The sequence below is a fragment of the Paramisgurnus dabryanus genome, chromosome 23, assembly GCF_030506205.2.
Source record: "Paramisgurnus dabryanus chromosome 23, PD_genome_1.1, whole genome shotgun sequence".
Lineage (NCBI taxonomy): Eukaryota > Metazoa > Chordata > Actinopteri > Cypriniformes > Cobitidae > Paramisgurnus > Paramisgurnus dabryanus.
In genome coordinates, this window is record NC_133359.1 from 23087290 (window position 1) to 23108166 (window position 20877).

The 20877-nt window shown below is 35.0% G+C and overlaps 2 protein-coding genes across 2 annotated transcripts in view; one reads left to right on the top strand and one right to left on the bottom strand.

The window, feature by feature from the left end:
• Positions 1-20877, top strand: part of LOC135781016 (uncharacterized) — an 87700-nt gene that overhangs the window by 11792 nt on the left and 55031 nt on the right. The window lies entirely within an intron of this gene.
• On the bottom strand, positions 1365-12840 carry LOC135781022 (CD209 antigen-like protein C). The gene is made up of 6 exons (XM_065291333.2): positions 12700-12840; positions 11919-12041; positions 11544-11600; positions 9873-10033; positions 9680-9792; positions 1365-1840 (listed from the first exon to the last, which is right to left on the bottom strand). The coding sequence occupies exons 1-6, from the start codon at positions 12731-12733 to the stop codon at positions 1678-1680; spliced, it is 651 nt and encodes a 216-aa protein (XP_065147405.1). The 5' UTR covers positions 12734-12840; the 3' UTR covers positions 1365-1677.

Genomic DNA, 20877 nt, shown 5'->3' on the forward strand with positions numbered 1-20877 from the left:
TTGTAGCGATTCGGTTCAATAATAAGTATCTCTGTCTTATTGGAGTTTATTCTTATTCACCGTATGTTCACGCCAGAAGTAAAAAAAAGACGTAACATTTGTGTTTAATACCTCATATTAGATAAATGGGATAAATGTCGCGTGTGGCTGTTCGAACACATTCAACCACATTGCGTTCCGCAGCTCCAAAGCGATCCGATCGAAAGTGGTTTCGACTACCTCTGGATGTGGTTGAAGTGGTCGAAAGTGGACGCGTTCAAAACATTTTGAACATCGTTTACACCTGGCATTAACGTCGTCCACTTCTGATCCGATCGACGAAAACGCATGTTAATGCCAAGTGTAAACAGCCTCTAAGTGACATAGTCATGCAACCAACGAGGAGGAAGTATAGTATGAATAAATCATGGCTGACTGCAAATGTTTACTTCAAAAGAAAAGGTGCAGAAAATCTTTGCATTTAAGAGGCTGTTTACACTTGGCAAAACATGCGTTTTCGTCGATCGGATCACAAGTGGACAGCGTTAATGCCAGGTGTAAACGGTGTTCAAAACGTTTTGAGCTCGTCCACTTTCGACCACTTTCAACCACATTCAGAGGTAGTCGAAACCACTTTCGATCGGATCGCTTTGGAGCTGCGGAACGCAATGTGGTTGAATGTGTTCGAACAACCACACGCGACCGCCTTCTCTCTGCCCATTATCTAATCTGAGGTATTAAACGTCAAATTTTACGTCTTTTTTTTACTTCTGGCGTGAACATACGGTGAACAGCGCTATTTTTAGCCTTTCATTGATAAAACTACTGCGGGTGTTCTCCGTAGTTTCGTTTTGAAAGCATGAAAGTTGCGCGATCCTATTCATCAATTGCGCTGAAAATTCAGAGAAAGCTCTTACATACACACGTACAAAACTCTGTGCAGCCATGTTTAATTGCTAAACAAGCAGTGGACTCCGACATAATATTAGTTTGCGTCCATATAAACTCATAATTACTCCCGCTCGCGTTTGAATGACAGCAGAGAGACTCGCCCACCGTCTCACAGACCACCCCCTCACAGTATTCAGGACAAAAGTGGTCGAAAGTTGACAAAAGAGACGGATTTAAATACTAGGTGTAAACGAAATGTGTCTCTCTTGTCCACTTGTGATCCGATCGATGAAAACACATCTTAAAACCAAGTGTAAACAGCCCCTTAATTTACACACAAATAAAAGTTGTATATCTCTGTTTTTCCATTCATGATTTAGAAAATAGACTTATTTTCATCAAATGTGGATGTGACATAATATTTATTTTTACAGATAAACCTCTTCAGTAAGAACCATCAAACCAAGTTTGTAAGTGGTTAATGCTGCCCGTCTCAAAGACTGCACAATTTTCTCCGGATGAATCCTTCATCAGGTTCACAATATCTGACCCAGACATCTCATAATGTAATAATGCGATTATGTTGAAAACATTAAATCACTGACTGTAGAAATATGAGTTTTTTAATTTGTCAAATTGTTATTATAAATGATAAACATATTACAGTGTCTTTTATACTAATGTAAATGCAAAACCACACTTGACCTTGGTATAAAACACAACGTCTTTTATTTAATAAGATTTAAATGCATAATACAGAGAGACGTGTGAAGATCCTCAATATAAGATAGAAACTGTCAGTCATCACTAAAGTGCAATGAATTTTTTTTCACAGATGAACTTTTTCTTGTATTTGCAAGATGCATCAAACCAAGATTTTAAAAATTCACGGTTAAATCCCAGACAGACACAGTCCTCTCCAGATGGATTATCTCCAGTCCAGTTATCCGGCTGGTTACTGAACCAGAACCTTTAGAAGAACAAACAAGCACTTTGAGAAACATAACATTTTCATTCACAATAATATTTAAGAGAAAACCAAAACTGGTGTAATGATATCAAAAATGTGTACAATTTTAGTTTTTAAACGTTTTTAGTATGTTAAAAGCATGATAAATCTGTGATGCAACACACTTGTAAAAAGCTCTTTGGACAGCCATTGGTCTTTGAAAGCCCTATGTAGTCCATTTACCATATATATTGTAGTGTCAAAATGAATGCATTTAAGGTGCAATTTGTAAGATGTTTGCAGTAAAATATCCAAAAACCACTAGGCCAGTGTTATATATTTTGTCCAACTGATATCTATATCAATATCTCTAATGTTTTCAACTACTTGTAAATAGTGAGAAAATTGCCATTCTAAACAGTGACACGGGGTAATGCAGTCTCCTGTCAATGACGTTAATATCTACGTTAATGACATAAAAACCACATGACAACAGTGTCGTGGACAAATGCGGAAGTATGCGTTAGCGCCTGTCAGGCATTACTTTCAATCAAATCTGAGGAAAGACTTAAGTATAAGCACTCACACAGTAGCGAAGTGACCATCGGGAGAGTCGGGACATTTCCCGGGGGGCCGGTAGTGTTTTGAGGCTGCGAGGGCAGTCTACATTGCAAGTTATATAGCAACCCCGTCTGGCGGCCTGATGCGGCCGCTTCCCGGCGACCAATTGTGCAGCCTCTTTGCTCAACACAGTATATAAAAGTGCTAAACCGTTCAGCAGGTCCAACCATGTCTAGGATTTTACAAATATATGGGGATCACTGAACGGCCCCTCCCTAAATGGCATAGCCTGTCGGCCTTTGATGTAAAAAGCCGCCGAATGCTTGTTTATTGCAGTACATATGCAGTCGGACCCATCAAGCGGATAGACTATTACATGAATGGATCAAATCAGCACATTTGCAAATGTTTATCTCCATATGGCTATATTATAATAAAAAAATAGAAGGGTAACTTTGCAGTATCGCATTATATATTTCCTACTATGTGATTTTCATATTAAAGACGAGAGTAATCAACTGCGTGACAATAAATATCCTCACAACATTATTATTTCTCAAAACTTTGACAAAAAATATTTTCAAAGGAACTGCATTCTTACAGTTATTAAAAGATGCACTCATTATTCCGCATATGACGACAACGAACATCTCATATGGCAATAAATATCCTATAACTTAACATAACAGCATAATTAACTCTTTCCCTGCCATTGACGAGATATCTCGTCAATTAAGAGAAAACACTTCCCCGCCAATGACGAGATTTTCCGTCTTTCCGCAATACCGCTATTATCCACTTTCCGCAACTTTTTAAACCCGGAAGTATTGCCCTATGGCAAGCGGCTGCATATCCGTGTCTGTTTTAAAGATCGCTCTGAATGGGATCTCTATGAAAAGTCCGTCACAAAAATTGAATTTTCTCTGCTTTTTGCTCAAAATGTGGTGTTTTTGCAGAGACCTACCCATATTCAAAAGCTGATTGCAAAAGAACCACTGAAGGTAGGATGAAACGTTTTTTTTTTTTTTTTTGAAAGCAGAGGGTCTGTTCTTTCCTTTGGTATATTGTATGTTTATATATTTAAAGAAGAACATTTTCTGGAAGGCATTAAACTTTGGTGAAAATCATGAAAAACGCTGGCGCTGGCTGGCAACTTTTTAAAAAAACGCTGGCGGTGAAAGAGTTAAATGAATATTTAAATATTTAAAGCTCAGGTAGAGGCAAATGAAGTGGTTTTTGAATTGAGAAACATTTTACAGAAAAATACAGAAAATATTTTTCTTTTTTTGTTTTCTTTTTTTTTAAGGGACATAGGGCTTTTAAAAAGAATCTAGTTTGTAGGTAAAGTGCAATACCTGTTCCATACTCCAGTCCAGCGGTGGCGGTAATACACCTAGTAGAGTCAACCGACAATAAAAAAATAAAAGAAGAAAAAAGAAGCGCCTGTCGGCATAGATATGTATAAAGGCTAGATGTCTCGTCCGCGCTGATGGCCAATTGAGTGGAACGTCCGCATTTTGGCGGCCATCTTACGGCAGGGCGCTCGCTCACTCGTAGCATTGAGTTTTAATGATGCAGGTACTTTTAAATGACCATAACTTGCTTTATTTTTTACCGATTTTCAAACGGATTGGTTTGTTATAAACGTCAAAGATGTACCTATGACACTGAGTACGTATACTAAAAATAAATAAAAAATTCATGAAACATGTTAAAGCATCCAGAATTATAGCCACATTAATAACGTTTGTAAAAAAACGTCAAGAATTCAGCAAGTTACGAGCATTTTAGTTGGCGTATGTCACTCACCTTCCGTCCACAGCAGCAGGGAGCAGCACTATGGCAGCACTGACCTAAGATGGCCGCCAAGTGACGACACAGCTGACTCCGCCTTGAGCCATCTAGCCTTTATACATATCTATGCCTGTCGGGCCATGGATATGTACACTAGATAGATGTCGCCTTGGCTACAGCAGGAATGCGTCAACTAGAGCCGCCATCTTGAAACAGGGGAACCCCGCATCAGTGTCATTGTAGGCAATGGTGTAACGGAAATAAAATCACCATAAATCGTCATGAATGCAATTTTCTTGGTTTTCTTTTGGTTCGTTTCAACAGTCAGACATGTATTTAGCATTGAGTACAGAAAAAAATAAAGTTTTGATATTTTGAAAATCTACTTTTTCTAACTAAAATGCATAGTGCTAGTAGCCCTAACATCCATACGCAGCACAAAAGTACGGCAATGTCCATGAATTCGAAGTACAGGCGGAGATAGCAGCTTTACCTAGCTACTTCCTATGACAAGACCCCCTGTTCTAAGATGGCGGCAGTTTTGACGCATACTTAGAACCCCAAGGCGACATCTAGTGTATATATCTATGCCAGGGGTTCTCTAAGTTTACATTCAAAGGTCCAAATCTGAATTCTCATCATTTCCATAGGTCCGGAAAAACTGGTTATTACAAAATTGTGAAGCATGGTAATAATTTTATGTAAATCACTTGTTCATATAACAAATCAACACAAATCCCTACTGAAAAATCCAGCTAAGACCAGCATAAGCTGGTAGCTGGTTTTAGCTGGTTTCAGGTTCCAGTAGCTGGTTTAAGCTGGTCCTCCCTGCCTGGCAAAGCTGGTTAAGCTGGTGGATCAGCTGGTCTTCCAGCCTGATCAGCTAAGTCCAACTAGACCAGCTTAAAAAGTGACCAAAACACAGCTAGACCAGCTTGCTACACCAGCAAAACCTGCTAAAACTAAGCTGGGAGACAAGCTAAAACCAGCTCACCAGCTTATGCTGGTCTTAGCTGGATTTTTCAGTAGGGATAGTTTGGGAAAAAGTATTTTCTATTAAAGTACATTCATAACAAGTGTGTTTTGCATTTAAAGTAAAAAAAATAAATAAACATGAAACACGAGAAGTATGCCAAAAGTAACCAGGTGCAAAATACAGAGCAACATATTTAGAGAAATGTCACAGTTTGTTTTCCATCAGATGCATAAACCATGACAAAATAGGTGTGGTCTGTAGACCCTCAATGAATTACGTTGAAATGCCACTACATCCAAAAGCCAGAGGGCGCTCTCGTGCAGAAACTCAATTTTCGCTGCAGACGAAGAACAATACACACACAGCTCCAGGAAATTTCTTAAGGATATATTTATGTTGCTGTTCTTCAAACCTTTTCAGGTATTTTCATAATAATAAAGAATAATGATTATGTTTGATGAGTGTTGCTTTTTCAAATGCATGTTTTAAACGACTCAAACAAACAGTGATTTCAGATTGATTAGGACTTACTTATTAAAAGACGTAGTAACGTTACATGAAGTAGCTGTGCATAATATCTGGGGGTGATGGCTACAGCGCGTCACACAGGAAATTTTTAAATAACTCGTTTTATTTTCGGACCAGGAATACTCTAAAATCAAAAAAAGATAAAAAACTAAACGAATGGTTTACAAGTTATATATGAATTTTGCAAATGCACACATTTAATCAATCACATAGAAATTAATGCACTTGCAATATGAAGTGTACGCGGGTCCAGATCAAGTTCCCTTCTGGTCCGGATCCGGACCGGAGTCTGGACTTTGAGAACCCCTGATCTATGCTGTCGGGCTACGCGCTTGTTTATGGACTACGAATACTCTTTACCATCTGCTGCTGGTTGTGCAAACCAAACGACCCAAGAAGAGTTTGGGACAAGATGAGAGAAAGAATGAGGATTAATATCGGTGTTGCATTATCTGGATGGAGAGAGCTTTGCGACAACATTTAACTAGACATAGATGCTGATCTTGCTTGCGTTTTACGCAACGGGTGAGTTGTTTTGATTCGTAACCCTTCAAAAATCTTATTCTATTATATTGATCACAAGATTAGTGTGTAGACTGCCCACTAAACACAGGACGTCGGATAGACGTGCAGATCATGTCTATATTGGGTCCGTCGGTCCATGACCAATTCTGGACATCTATTCGACGTCCAAACTAGGTCCACTATTTGGACGTCCCACTATGACCTTATTTGGACGTCATATTGACGGGCAACATTTGACGTTTAAACTGGGTATTTTTTGGACGTCATTTGGACTTCTATGACAGGCCAATGTCTATATTACATGATTAGGCCTACAAAAATGTGTTTATTTACAAATATCAGCAATATTGTACCAACATGATTAATACATATAAATAGTCTATATATATGACCATACTAACAATTGAACATGAAAATATTCTCATATATGTGACCATGTGGCCGAGTGGTTAGAGAGACTTGTTTGAAACCCGGAGATCGTGAGTTCAAATCCCACAGCCGCCAGGAAATGTCTGAAGAGTTGCGGTGGATGGGTGAAGTGCAGAGGCAATCATGTCTTTTCGCTTTTTTCATGTCTCTTTTCCTTACACGGCGGTCCTACGGTTGTCAACATTTTTAGACGTGCAGAACACGTCGAAAAAAAGACGTCGCCTGGCATTACAAAACAACCCCTTTTATTGACCGGATTCGGACGTCCCAAAAATACATGAAAAAGACGTAATTCCGACGTCACTTTGCGCAGTGGGTGTAATCAGTGCGTCTTCCCGCGGACGATATAATGCACATCAAGAGGCATTGTACTGTTAACCAGGGTGCGATTTGTGAAAAAAACGGAGGGGGGGATGTTTTCATAGGCGCCGATTTCAGTGACAGTTTCGTCATGAGCCATTTTGTACCCACCACTTTTAACTTCCGTCCATAATAATTTGACTTTTGGTTCGAATGTTTTCAGTGTTTATGAGGAGCAATACGAGAGAGAAATTTGGTAATCATTGTCCGACCTAACAAAAATCCCATCTAGTGGCGAATTCTACGTATTCCACCTTTAATAATGGGTTAGCGTAAATTTATTTTAACGCCACTAATTTTATTTACTTCAATTAATGCAATGCAAAGTAAATGTGACCTGTGTCGTCTAAATGAGTTAGAGGTTTTCATAGAAATAAGAACATTAAGCTGTCGTCTAGCAATCCTATGCTCTAAATGGTCATTGGACATCTAAAATGATCTTTATTTGTATGTTTTTTTGAGAGCTCTACCGTCAAAAATGCTTAATACATTAATACACCTAATGCAAAGATCCATCTCCATTAAAATGCGTAAATATTATAACAAATAAATAATTTTTGAAAATTTGCTCAGCAGCAAACTGATGTTGTATATGAAAATTCAGATACAAAACTATGGCTGTTCTGTTGAAAATGTAAATAGGCTCGTTTGAACATAGCCTACATTTGCATGAAGCATCTATATTTGTGCACTCCCATGTTGACAAGAGTATTAAAAACCTGAAAAGTGTTGAATTAAGGTAAATTTAGAACAGATACCTTTATTTAACCTGGAAATAGAACACACTTAGATTAAAATCTCTTTTACGGGAGTGTCCTGGCCGAGTTAGGCAACTGAGTTTACATGGACAATTTTACATTGAAGTTACAACAAACAAATGTACAACAAACATCGTTACATAAGTAAAAAAATACATCTAGATAAAATGTACAATTAATTTGTGATTAACCGCAAGTTAACTCATGACAATAATGCGATTAATTTAGATTAAATATTTTAATCTTTTGGCAGCCCTAATATTTATATATTATTCATTCAATTTACTAATTTTTTTAAGGTAAGTGGATGCAATCAACTTATTTAAGCTACATTTAAACAAAAAATAGAAAAATAAAATAAAAAACATTTGTTAAATAGCTTTAATAAATTGATTGCAACCACTTACCTTAAAAAAATGAGTAAATGAATAATTTTTTTTTATGTACTTGGGATGTCGTCGCTGAACTTTTTTGACAGCGATCAGCTATATAATGTTTTAGTCCTGCTTGATTTTTGTTGACTTTGAGTAAAATAAGGGAACGTTTTTATAAGATAGATCCCCTGAGGTCAATGTGTTAGCATGACAGAAGCGTGATGCTGTTGTGTGAGAACAAGCAACAGCCGACATTTTTCCGTCCTGCGTGCCTCTCATGTAAATTATTAGATTTTGATGGCTTGCGTTTCTTGTTGGTCTATGATGGGGTAAAGTATTATTTTGTCTTTGTTTGTTTCTTGATCACAAGTACAAAGTAAATGAGGAAAACTAGGATTCTGTGTGTATTCAACACGCCACCATTTTTGTTTACAATGCGTGGAATGGTGCGCTGTGATTGGTTAAGCAGATTTATTGCATTCTGGAGGAATGGCGTTTATCGCGTTTTGGGAATAAAGAGAAAAAGATGACAGAATAACACGGCAGATATCGAATTTTGCGTAAAATTAAGAATTTATCTAATTTTGAAGAAAATGGCGTTTATCTTTTGGATCAAACTCAATACCCCATATTATATAATTAAATCAAATTAGCATCAATTCTTAACATATGTAACACTATTAGCAGCAGGACAAAAGTAACAAGTGTTACTTTCGTCCCGACAGAAACTCCTGACATTTAACCCTCCTGTTAATGTTCAAATCAACACTTTAATTTTAATTATTTACTAATTTGTACTAATATTTTAATATATGCTTTTAATAATAATAAAAGCTTTTTTTAATATACAGTATAATAGTTTCTTCTATATGATAACATATATTTTGTTGCACATAAATTGAGTGTATATTTAGTAAAAAATAAACGTAGTAATGAAAATAATATATAACATTTATTTTATTTGAGAACAATTTTACCAGTTTTCCACATATTAATAGTAAAAAACACTCATTGGATCAGTTTTACAGGAACTCTGGGTGTACTGTACATACTTGGCAGACACTTTTATCCAAAGTGACTAAAAGTAACTAAGTCAAAAAGTATCAAGCAAAAGTAAAAAATTAGGTAAAAAGGTTTAAAAAAACAATTAGCATATATTTCAGAAATGTCAAAGTAGCTTTGGGGTCAATTTGCTAAAGATGCTGTCATAGTTTGGAATGCAGATGTAATCAGGGCTCGGAGAAAATTGCTTTGTTACTTTCGTCCCGCGTTACTTTCACCCTTTATTTGGCCAGAACAAACTCGGCAGATATTTGCTTGTTCAGATGATATTTTTACATTTTACATATACCATCAGATTAATTCATGCAGAGGAGCAGTAGTGAATCACTCCTCAAATAAGCTGCAATTTTATTTTTCATACAGAATGGCGATAGAGAGGCAAACATGATGGCTCGCAGCTTTAATGACTGTATACATTCAGTGTCTTATTGACAAAACCTACTGATTCACTTTATCATAGTATGAACTGAAAATCAAAACATAAAGCTCTTACTTTACTCCGGTCTCTTCAAGAGTTTGATCATTCAACCAAACCCATCGACCTTCAGTCTTCTGATCATTAAGACCGATCCAGTGAGTCTCTTTAATTTTAGACACCAGGAAACCCTAAAGGTGAGCAGTGTGTTGTACTGTGGTTATTCCATAAACAAAACAAAAGTAAATGCACAACATTTGATCAGACTTACATGTACAGCTTTGCTGTTGATGGTGACCAGATGAGCTTTTAATCCAGCACATAAATCACGAGCCTCAAACCAAGTCTTATTTACAGAAGAGAAGAAATAACACTTTCCACCGTGTGGTGTCCAGCCCTCTTCACAAAGCTTACAAGATGAACCACTGAATTCTAAAGCACAATGAACAAAACTATAAATTAAAACAGCCCACAGGTGTTTAGTGTATATCATTTATAGATGTAATGCAGTGCAGACAAGACAACAATCCATATAAAAAAAATGTTTAATCTTAAGACTTAAAGAAACTTTAATTTTATGTATTGTTTTAGTTTTTAGATGTGTGTTGTTATAACCCAGTGTCTATATCACCATATTTCTGGAGAAATGTTGTCTAATTTCACTACTGTTGAAATAACAATAAAAGCTACTTGACTCGACTTCCAGTTCAGCAGTGGATCTTGATGCAGACTGTACATTAAAAATTTGGATCAACGTAAAAAATTGGTAATGCCTAAAGTTTTTTTACTTACATTTTCTCACTTAAAGTGAACATTTTTTAAGTTGAATTTGACCAATGAAAGTAATTTTTTAAGTAGAGCAACTTTCTCTTTATACAGTGCAGATGATACCGTCACTTCTATATATTGAAAGGCTCTCACATCTCTACTCTTCAACTGTGAAAAGTGTTTTATTTAATTTAATTACATTTCTTTGGCATTTTAATTAGCGATTTGCATTATTTAATCAAGTTTAATAAAATATGCTTAACAAGTCATTCCAACTTAGTATTTTACATTTTATTATTAAATTAAGTTGCTTTTTTTACTGCTTTTTATTATCAAATTAAGTTGAATTTGTTTTATTACGTTTTATTATCAAATTAATTAGATAGTTTTTACTGCATTTTATTATTAAATTAAGTTGATTTTTTTACTGCATTTTATTATCAAATTAAGTTGAATTTGTTTTACTGCGTTTTATTATCAAATTAAGTTGAATTTTTTACTGCGTTTTATTATCAAATTAATTTGATTTTTTTACTGCGTTTTATTATCAAATTAATTTAAATTGTTTTACTGCATTGTATTTTTAAATTAAGTTGAATTTTATTTTGCTGCATTTTATTACCAATTTAAGTAGAATTTTTGTTTACTGCGTTTTAGTATCAAATTAAGTTGATTTTTGTTTACTGCATTTTATTATCAAATTAAGTTGATTTTTACTGCATTTTATTATTAAATTATGTTCAATTGTTTTACTGCATTTTATTACCAATTTAAGTTGAATTTTTTTTACTGCATTTTATTATCAAATTAAGTTGATTTTTTTACTGCATTTTATTATCAAATGAAGCAATTTTAACTTCCAGCTGAGCACTTGACCATTTTTCTTTACTATTCAGGGTTGCTTTATTAATCAATAAAGTATTACTTTGAGCCTATTAGTTTTTTTTCCGCTTGTTTAGTTTCTTTACTTTGACCCACAAGTTGTAACAATAGCAACTCATCACTAGTCAAAATTCACAATAGTAAATTCAAATGCAAAGGTCACAGAAGAGTCAGAACCACTGAGAAAACAACACAGGACATTAAAACAAGCAGAGCAAAAAACGGAAGACAACACTGATCACAAGTAGAGAAAAGTAAGTGAAACTAAACAAAACTTAAAAAATCCACTCACCAGTACAAGAGTACAGACAGTCTTTAACTTTGACTGACAGTCCGAATTTACCCGCATCTAGTAAATATTAAATGAATATAGTACATAAGCATGTCTGCACAGACAAAATTTAAAGACCCCATGATAACAGAAACAAGGGCTGTTAATCTTTGTCTGTTAACTTTGAGACCTTAAAAAATAGGTCTCAAAAAGATAAAAGTATTGTTGTTTTACTGAAATACTAAACATAGCAAAGCAACAAGATTACAGTAATACAAAAATCTGTTGAATTAAATCGTTCAATACACAAAAATCTGTGATCCGTTCTTAACATTCCAACTCAAATAATAAACAGCTATAATTCAGATGATTAAAGATGTAATATGAGATACTCACAGAGTAAACTGAGAGCACAGATGACACCCAGAGCAAAAACAAGAGAAACACCAACAACTATCAGAAGAACTTTAATCCATTTAACAGATCTGACTTCTCTTTTACGGGCGACAGAGTCCTTATCTGTGTCATTATAAAATATGATCATAAATTCAGCATAATTTAATGCTATAACATTCATATTTAAAAAGCTACATTTGAATAAAAACCTGTATGAAGAATGGGTTTGGCTGTAATGCACTCTAAAAAAATGCTGCGTTATTTTAAATCCAGCATTGGGTCTAAAAGGGTCCCAGAAAATCTTTATATTTGACCTAACGTTGGATTAAAACAACCTATCATAGGTTTAATGACAACCCAGCGGGCTGGGTTAATCCCTTTTTGACCCAATCCTGGGTTGAAAAAAAACTCAGCATTTATTAGTAGTAATTTTAAAAATTAAAGATATTGATGCAACACAGTATACTTTTACCATATATTTTTAAATGCTTTTAATATAAACATTATAATAATATTTTTTTTTCTGTGGACAAGATATGTACACTCAATAGCAAACTCAATAATTGTACCCAAAGTATTATTTAGATGCATTACTGATGCTCAGACAACAGAACATAAAAATATCTTAAATCAAAACCCCAAACGTTAACATTTATCAAAAATTAAGTGCATTTGTTATTACAATTAACTATTTATGTACTAATAAATGTATTTATTACTTTTCTAATTGTAAATAAAGAGAATAAGATTATTAACAGATGCTCAACACAGTCATTTTTACCTGATAAATGAAAGCACTTTTTGTTTGAAGACATGATAGCAGAATTTTAGGATTGCTGTCAGTTTTTATTCTGTGCCGAAAACTCTGAACACTGCATGTAAATAGAAGGGAAGGAAGTTGGTGAGCAACACAGGAAATAAAGACGCTGAATCTCGAAACTGGTTTTAATTTTATTACAATTGTGCTACAAGTGGAAAAATACAAGTGTGCACTTTAAAAAAAAAATGTATGCAGCTGTTTGCCAGTAACTTACTGCAGATTTAAATTGATGTTATTTACTGGCAACAGTTTGTTCAAAGTTAACTGAAGATTAAATATTAACAAGTCTTTGTGTTTACAGAATTAAACTAAAATTCAAAGCATTCTGGGAACCAAAATCTGAATGAAAAAATGGTAACGCTTTACTTGAAGGGTATTCATAAGACTGACATGACACCTTCATAATCATGACATAATACATGTCATGAACATGAAGGAGATTTTATGCACATTTATGATAACTTTCAGTGTCATTCGTTCAGTTACTGTATGTCATTTTTAGTGCAAAGATGACATTGTTGTAATGTCTTTATGACAACTTTACATAAACCCATACATCATAACTTGTCATGACAATTTGACATTACCAAGACAACATAACTACACTCTAAAAAATGCTAGGTTGTTTTTAACCCAGGGCTGGGTCACTATTGGACAGAACACAGTGCCGGGTTAAAATTACCCAACTGCTGGGTTGTTTTAACCCAATTGCTGGGTTATTGTCAATCAACCATGTTGAAACAACCCAGCAGTTGGGTTAAAATAACCCAGCAGTTGGGTCATTTTAACCCGGCAGTGTGTTCTGTCCAATAGTGACCCAGCCCTGGGTTAAAAACAACCCAGCATTTTTTAGAGTGTAATCTTTTAGGCGTCATAATTTGGGTGGTGCCACTGAAAATTCTTGGTCTGCTTTGTTTTTATGCCTACATCATGGAACATTGAGAAGCATCCGATTGGTAACTTTATTGATCTAGTCCGAGTATGGACATGTAGTATGTAGTCATTAAGTGTTACTTATTTTAATAAACAGACGTGTCAAAAGATTATACTTAACTTTATGTATGTGCACAATACATAACAACTGACAAATAACAGAACTTGTTCTTCCTCACATCGAGGGTTCTGACATTTTCTGACATGAGATTGGTACAGTAGATCAGTCTGCAGGTGGTTGTGGTTAAATGCAGTCAACGACTTTAAATATTAACAAGATTCTGCAGTGGTTTTAGTCTGGGCAAAGTGCAACGCTCAATACTGACTGACAGTATGAAGAAGAGGTTTTGTACAGAATGTTGTGTATTTGCCAACATGCAGTATAGCTGCCAATATGAAAAACAACACGCTAGTAGTTTGAAGGTAAACCATTTACATAAATAAGTGTTGGTCTTGCATGACTGAAGTTGCTGCATGGTTGTGCTGCAGAAATTGCAAATGTATGCTTAAAAAATTAACATCTAAACACATAGTTGCAGTGAAGGATTTAGGCATGGGTGTCGTGGGAAATCTAAAACCATCAACACACATTAAAATCATGAAGTAGAAATCAAGGTTGGGTCAAAAGAGAAAAGATAAAGACGAAACATGCTCCTCATTTTCAGTACTGATGAAGTTTTAACATTTCATAATTTAGGTCATTTTATCTCACTCCAAAAGATAAAATCTCGCTGTTTATAATATGAATCAAATAGATAGTCATTTGGATCTATGTTTGATTATTCTGCCTTACCTCTTTACTCAATATTGCGTTTGTTCATTCAGTTACGAATGTCATATCGGTCCACACCGGCCGTTGTTCGAGCTTCAAACACAAACTCGCGCACACCAGAGGTTTGGTTGAAGCCGCATGATCATTGAAATGTACCCATGCAGCCAATGTAATCGCCTATATCACAGACCTCAGATAATAATCAGGGGTTCAGGTTAGCGTCTTCTGGCCTGATATAGTGAATAATAACACTATAACAACTTAATTAAAGCAGGGACAATGACCAGTGGTTCTGACTAGACCACATATAGTAATAACATATAGTTTCTTTTGAAGACATGATAAAATTTTAATAGATTGCTGACATTTTTTAAACTGTACAGAAATCTCTGAACCCTGTGTGTAAATTGAAAGAAAGGGAGTTGACAAGAAACACAGTAAGCAATGATGATGCTAAACTTTTTTAGATCAAAGTTTTTATTTTTTTTGAAAACGATCACAGGAAAAATACAAATGCAGTACACTGTAAAAATGCTTGTGAAATCTACAGTAATTAACTGTGTTCATGCACAGCAAATAACTGTAATAAAGTTCACAGTGGATTACAGTGCATTCAGTGTGAAATCACAGTAGTGTTTTTAAACTGTAAAAATCACAGTTAAAAGGTATGTGCTGTAGAAAATCACAGTAAATAAAATATCCTGCAAAGATTCACAGTAACCAGCAATGTACTGTAGATACTCACAGTAACCAACATTGTACTGTATAGACTCACAGTAGGGGTGAGCAGGGCCGAAAGTACCATTTTTCAGAAAAACTTAATTTTAAAAGATAAAGTTTTAGACAGATATATTTTTGCTGTGATCAGTAACTCAAGTGTGGACTATGAATTCCAGGTGAAATTTTGGAAACAAAATGGCCTTAGACTCTGTCAGCAGGGACGAAAGTAACACATAGGTGGCTCAAAAGCAGAACAGAACAAGATAGATTTTCGTGTTACACTTGTTTTTAGTAAATAAACATGACTATGATCTTGTTTATATGTATTTTCGGTTACATTTTGGTTTCATCAAATGTTTCTAAAGCAACCTGACAGTACAAACTTGAATTGTTGAAAAAAAAAACATTTGTAACAGTTTGAACACAATAAAATTAAATCAAATAAAAAAATATACATTTTCAACATAATGCAACAGTATTGGCAGTAGGAGAAGAGTAAAAAGTGTTACTTTCATCCCGACAGGAACTCCTGACATTTAAACCCGATTGAGTTTTATTTTTAAAAACTCTGAGAAATCAAACTTCATGATGTGTTACAGCACATTTTACAGTAAATGTATTTAAAGGACAAGCTCGGTATTTTAGACTTAAAGCCCTGTTTTCAGATTGTTTATGGTCAAATAGAATGGTTTTGACTGAAATTTCGACATTTTCGGCTGCCCTGAGAATTTTCGCTTGTTTGTGTTCCAGCTCAGACCTCTACAATGGCTTTATAGGTGCACTGGAACAATCCTTCCTAAAATGCATTCAACTTTCGTTTACAAAGATGTGAAACTCACCGAGTGGTCAGGGGTGTTCACTGGTATGCTCACACAAAAATCGCTCCAAAAGACGCATTCCAACAGGTTTTATCGTAGTTTTTACCAACTCCATTGACTGTATTAGACGTCCTGTGAGGTACGGTATTACTCCGCGCCGGGAACTTTGTTTCTATTCTTGCAATTGGCAAAGGCGGATTAGCGCCACCTCCTGGGCTGGAGTGTCTATTATTCAAGCTCTAAGCGGAAGAATGTACGGGTGTGAGGCGTTTGGGGAAATAGGTCCACAAGTTAACAACGAATGGTAAAACAGCTGTTGGAAAGCATCTTTTGACGCGATTTTTGTGTGAGCATATCAGTGAACACCCCTGACCACTCGGTGAGTTTCTCGTCTTTGTAAATGAAAGTTTAATGCATTTTAGGAAGGATTGTTCCAGTGCACCTATAAAGCCATTGTAGAGGTCTGAGCTGAAACACAAACAAGCGAAAATTCTCAGGGCAGCCGAAAATGTCGAAATTTCAGTCAAAACCATTCTATTTGACCATAAACAATCTGAAAACAGGGCTTTAAGTCTAAAATACCGAGCTTGTCCTTTAAGTCCAGTCAACAACAATTTTTGTTAGCAACATGCTGATGTCTAATCTTATTCAGGATACTCAAAATAAACTGAAGAAAATTATTTCTTCAATAATCTTTGTTGGGAATTCCTTTTTAAAGTATATTTATTATATTATATTTGAGTATTATGCTAGTAATGACAAATTAGATTTATTTTCTATTTCTTTAAAGGAGAAAGTCACTATGATTATTGTTTTGTCTACAATATGGTACACACAACATTCCATTAAATATGCTACCACACTAAATTAATTGTAGATTACACTTAATACTTATACAACTATAAATAACTTTTCAACTATGTGAACCAACTTTCACTAATTTGCAACTATATCTCAACTAACTGTCTAACTGTCCTTAGAGTATTAGTAGACTGTTAGGGTTAGGGAAGAGGTTAGGGTTAGTGGAATAAGTTGACATGCACCTGCAAAGATACTTCTCACAATATCATCACAATAAAGTGTGAATAGATATTAAGCAGACAGTCTACTAATACGGTAAAGATTGGTAGGATAAATAGTTGCAAAGTTACTTATAATTAGTAAAATGTCTAAAGTGGACTATCGAAAAAAAAGTGTTACCAAATTGTATTGGCTGACTCGTCATGTTGCTTTGAGTATAATTGGTTAATATGACTGTCATTCAGTAAACTGGCCAATGACTGCTGTGTGAGCACTGTTTTAGTTTGAACAAACTGAGGGTGCATCCCAATTCAGGGTCTGGATCCTTTTAAGGCCGCGGACTTTGAAGGCAAGGCTCAATATTTGAAGGCAGCAGCCTCTAAACGCCACGGAGTGAAATGAAATGAGACGGTCTAGCCTACGGGGGCATCACTTGCTTTTCCCGCCCACTACGCTTGTCACTGGGACACAAAAGCTGAGACCTATCAGACTTTTAAAAATAAATATGGTGGCAGATTTTTTTATTTTACTTTAGAAAATATGCAAACAAATTAGCGTCGCACACCTGAAGTCAATAGATGGGTGCGTAGGATATGACGACAAAAAGTCTCAAAATATACAAAGAACAATTCCCGCACACTATCTGCTTGCTGAAAAAATGTATTTAAAGAAAGTTGCGTTGCAACGTTTCGATCAACTGATCTTCATCAGGCAACATGAAGAGCAACATGATCTTCATCAGTTGCCTGATGAAGATCAGTTGATCGAAACGTTGCAACGCAACTTTCATTAAATACATTTTTTCAGCAAGCAGATAGTGTGCGGGAATTGTTCTTTGTATACTTTAGAAAATATAACACATTGATGCAGATTAAACTATCCAACAGTATGTAAAATTCACCAACCTTAGAAATATACAAAAGCAAAATGCAACACACAACATTGCAGCAATAATATTAATTTACATCACTAAAACATCATTTATAATAGTAAAACAGACACAAGGACCTTTAATTAGCAAAATATACAATTTTATTTAACTACAGTTTTGAATGTTTATTTCAAAATACCCAGACTTCATATTGAATTTTGGGATAGCCAAGGCTGTGAAGGATACATCTATGGATCCTCGGTAGGGCTGTAACGATTTATCGTGCAAATGCGCATTTTCTCAATTAATGAATTTGCATGAATTACGGTGAAATGCCGCCACATCCAAAAGCCAGGGGGCGCTTTCGTGCAGAAACTAACTTTGTGCCACAGAAGAAGTAGGCTAGCATTGCAAACGCTGTTCCAGGAAATGTCTACCTGAATATTTATATTGCTGTTCTTCAAATGGTTTCAGGTATTTTCATGATAATAAAGAATATTTTGAATGATTTTGTTTTATTTTGAATGATTATGATTTTTGATGCATAATCAGGCAGGTCTTTATAATGGGACAAGCTATAGCGTTACAGCCCTAACTCGGAATCAGTGGGGAAAAGGCCACAGTAAGAGGCTTTTATATGAATGAGCCTTCGAATTGTGACAGCCTTCGTCACAGCCCGGTGATGTCATTTGCCTTCAGATACGGCCTTGGAAGGCCACAGCCCCTGAATTGGGATGCACCCAGTATGTCAGTTTAAAGGGCGATTTATAGTCGTGCATAGGTCCGTAGCCTGTGCATAGCTCTGCGTAGCCTGACGCGCACCTCACAAAATTTTTAACAGCGCATCAGATCTACTGACGCGCGTCTATCTACAGCGCGTCAGATTGGTCCACCAGAGCCCCTCCCGTCAGGTAAAAAAAACTGTGTCATAGGTATTTCCGTTTGTGACGGTGAAAACAAAAATGAGCCAAGTTGAGGAGAGATTTAACTCAAATTGCATCAAAAGTCGATGTTTATTTACTTCCATCATTACTGGTCTTCTCAAATTATACACAACAAGTTGCTGTTTCTTCTTCGTTTGTGGGTTAACTTGCTTAGCTTCTTCTTCTGTGACTTCTTTTGCTGCTAAAATATTTAATTTTAGAGAAAATACACATGGTAGGCTAATAGATACTTTAAACAGTATTACACTGAAATCATCTTGGCCATATGCTGGTGAGACATGAAAACACATAAGCCATCTGAATGGAGAGCAGTCCCATTAGAGTTTTACCAGTGGCTAAACCTGCACACAGGAAATAAAATTGCAGTTTCATCAAAGTGAAGTGTGTATAAATAACTTAATAAATAACTTTGTTCACATATATGATACATAATCTATTGGAAAAGGTCCATTGTTTGGAGTCATGTTTTGGTGATTCACTTAAACATCTGATAACTAGTCCACTCAAAGCTGATATTATTTCGTACTTAAATGTCAATACGGGCACGTTTAATGTAACTTAAACAATAATGTGTTTAAGCATGTTGAATAGAATTAAACATAAATTCTAACTTTTAGTAAATCTTGTAAATATGTTTATTCATACTGTAGGATCCAGTAGATTACTAGCAATTTAAATGAAAATAGCTTTTCAATCTCTTAACATTGTCTGTTGTGGTATGGTTTCACTGACCTTTTTGGGCATATTTTAATGTTACTTATACACTGTAAAATTAGGATTCTGAATTTAGAATAATTTTTAGAATCAATGGTTGTGTTGTGCACTAGAACTATTTATTTTGGAGTGAAAATATTGTAGACATAAATTTGTTTTGCATTTCAGTTATTATACTTCACAGTAATATTGTGTTTAATAAAAATTGGAGGAAACTTTAACAGTTTACTTGAAGTGTACTTTTGATTTATAATTAATGATTTTGTTTTATTTACAGATTGTACTGAATTATATTTAGATATTTTTAGATTGTAACAAAAGTTTAAGATGTTTTAAGATACATTTCTTGGGAATTCATACTTTTTCATCCAAATTAAAATGTTATTTTACAAATGTTAGCATGCATTTATTGAATGTATTTGACTGTAAACATTTTTTTTTAATTTAGTACATATCTGTGAAATAGTAGCATTTTCCCTCAAATCAGAAAACTTATTGTATTGTTTTGTAATTTAGCATATTTAAATTAGATAATTAACGTTGTGACATGATCACACAAGATACATGTTTTACCACTCATTATATTGTGACTTATGTATATTTGAGTTTAAATTAGTTTTACGTGTTTTCTTAGCCATTTTATCCTTTTGCTATTTTATGTGTGTATGTCTTTTATTTTGCTTCATCTGCCTGTCATGTGAGGGGTCACATGACATGGAACTTTGTATAAAAGGAAGGAGCAGGAGCACATGGTTAGCTGACGCTATAGCTAAAACAAGCGGTTGCTGGGTTGTGGAGTTTGTGTATTTGGGCTTACCTGTCCAGTTACGTTTTATGGACTTTGGATATCACTTTCTTGGATTTTATATACACAGTGGAAACTTTGCACATTTGGACTTTTAACACGCTTGGACTTTTATATTGTTTTAGATTTGTTTTTTGTATTTCCTTCTTTTAACAGTCTTGAGTTTTTAAATAATTGTAACTCAACCTTTAAGGCTGGCCGTTACAACTTTATTTTAACATTGATGAATGTTTACAGAAAATAACTAACCAATCAAATGCTGTAGGGAAAACCACAATGAACTATATATTAAAAACATATAATCTCTGCTTAGTTACTTGTCAATGACTGCCAGTAAATTACTGTGGAAAAAAATCACAGTAGTTACCTGGCAGCCATTGACAATAGTAATTTACTGTAGAAAAAAAATCACAGTAGTTAACTGGCAGCCATTGACAAGTAACTTACTGTACGGAAAAATCACAGTAGTCAACTGGCAGCAATTGACAAGTAACTTACTGTACGGAAAAATCACAGTAGTTAACTGGCAGCCATTGACAAGT

Bases quoted from the DNA above. Each gene is read 5' to 3' on its own strand.
- LOC135781022 (XM_065291333.2), bottom strand. From the start codon at position 12,733: ATGTCTTCAAACAAAAAGTGCTTTCATTTATCAG. The intron at 10,034-11,543 runs GTGAGTGGATTT...ATTGTGCTTTAG, and splicing joins CTGTCTGTACTCTTGTACTG to AATTCAGTGGTTCATCTTGT. The intron at 1,841-9,679 runs GTAAGAGCTTTA...GTTCTTCTAAAG, and splicing joins CTTGAAGAGACCGGAGTAAA to GTTCTGGTTCAGTAACCAGC.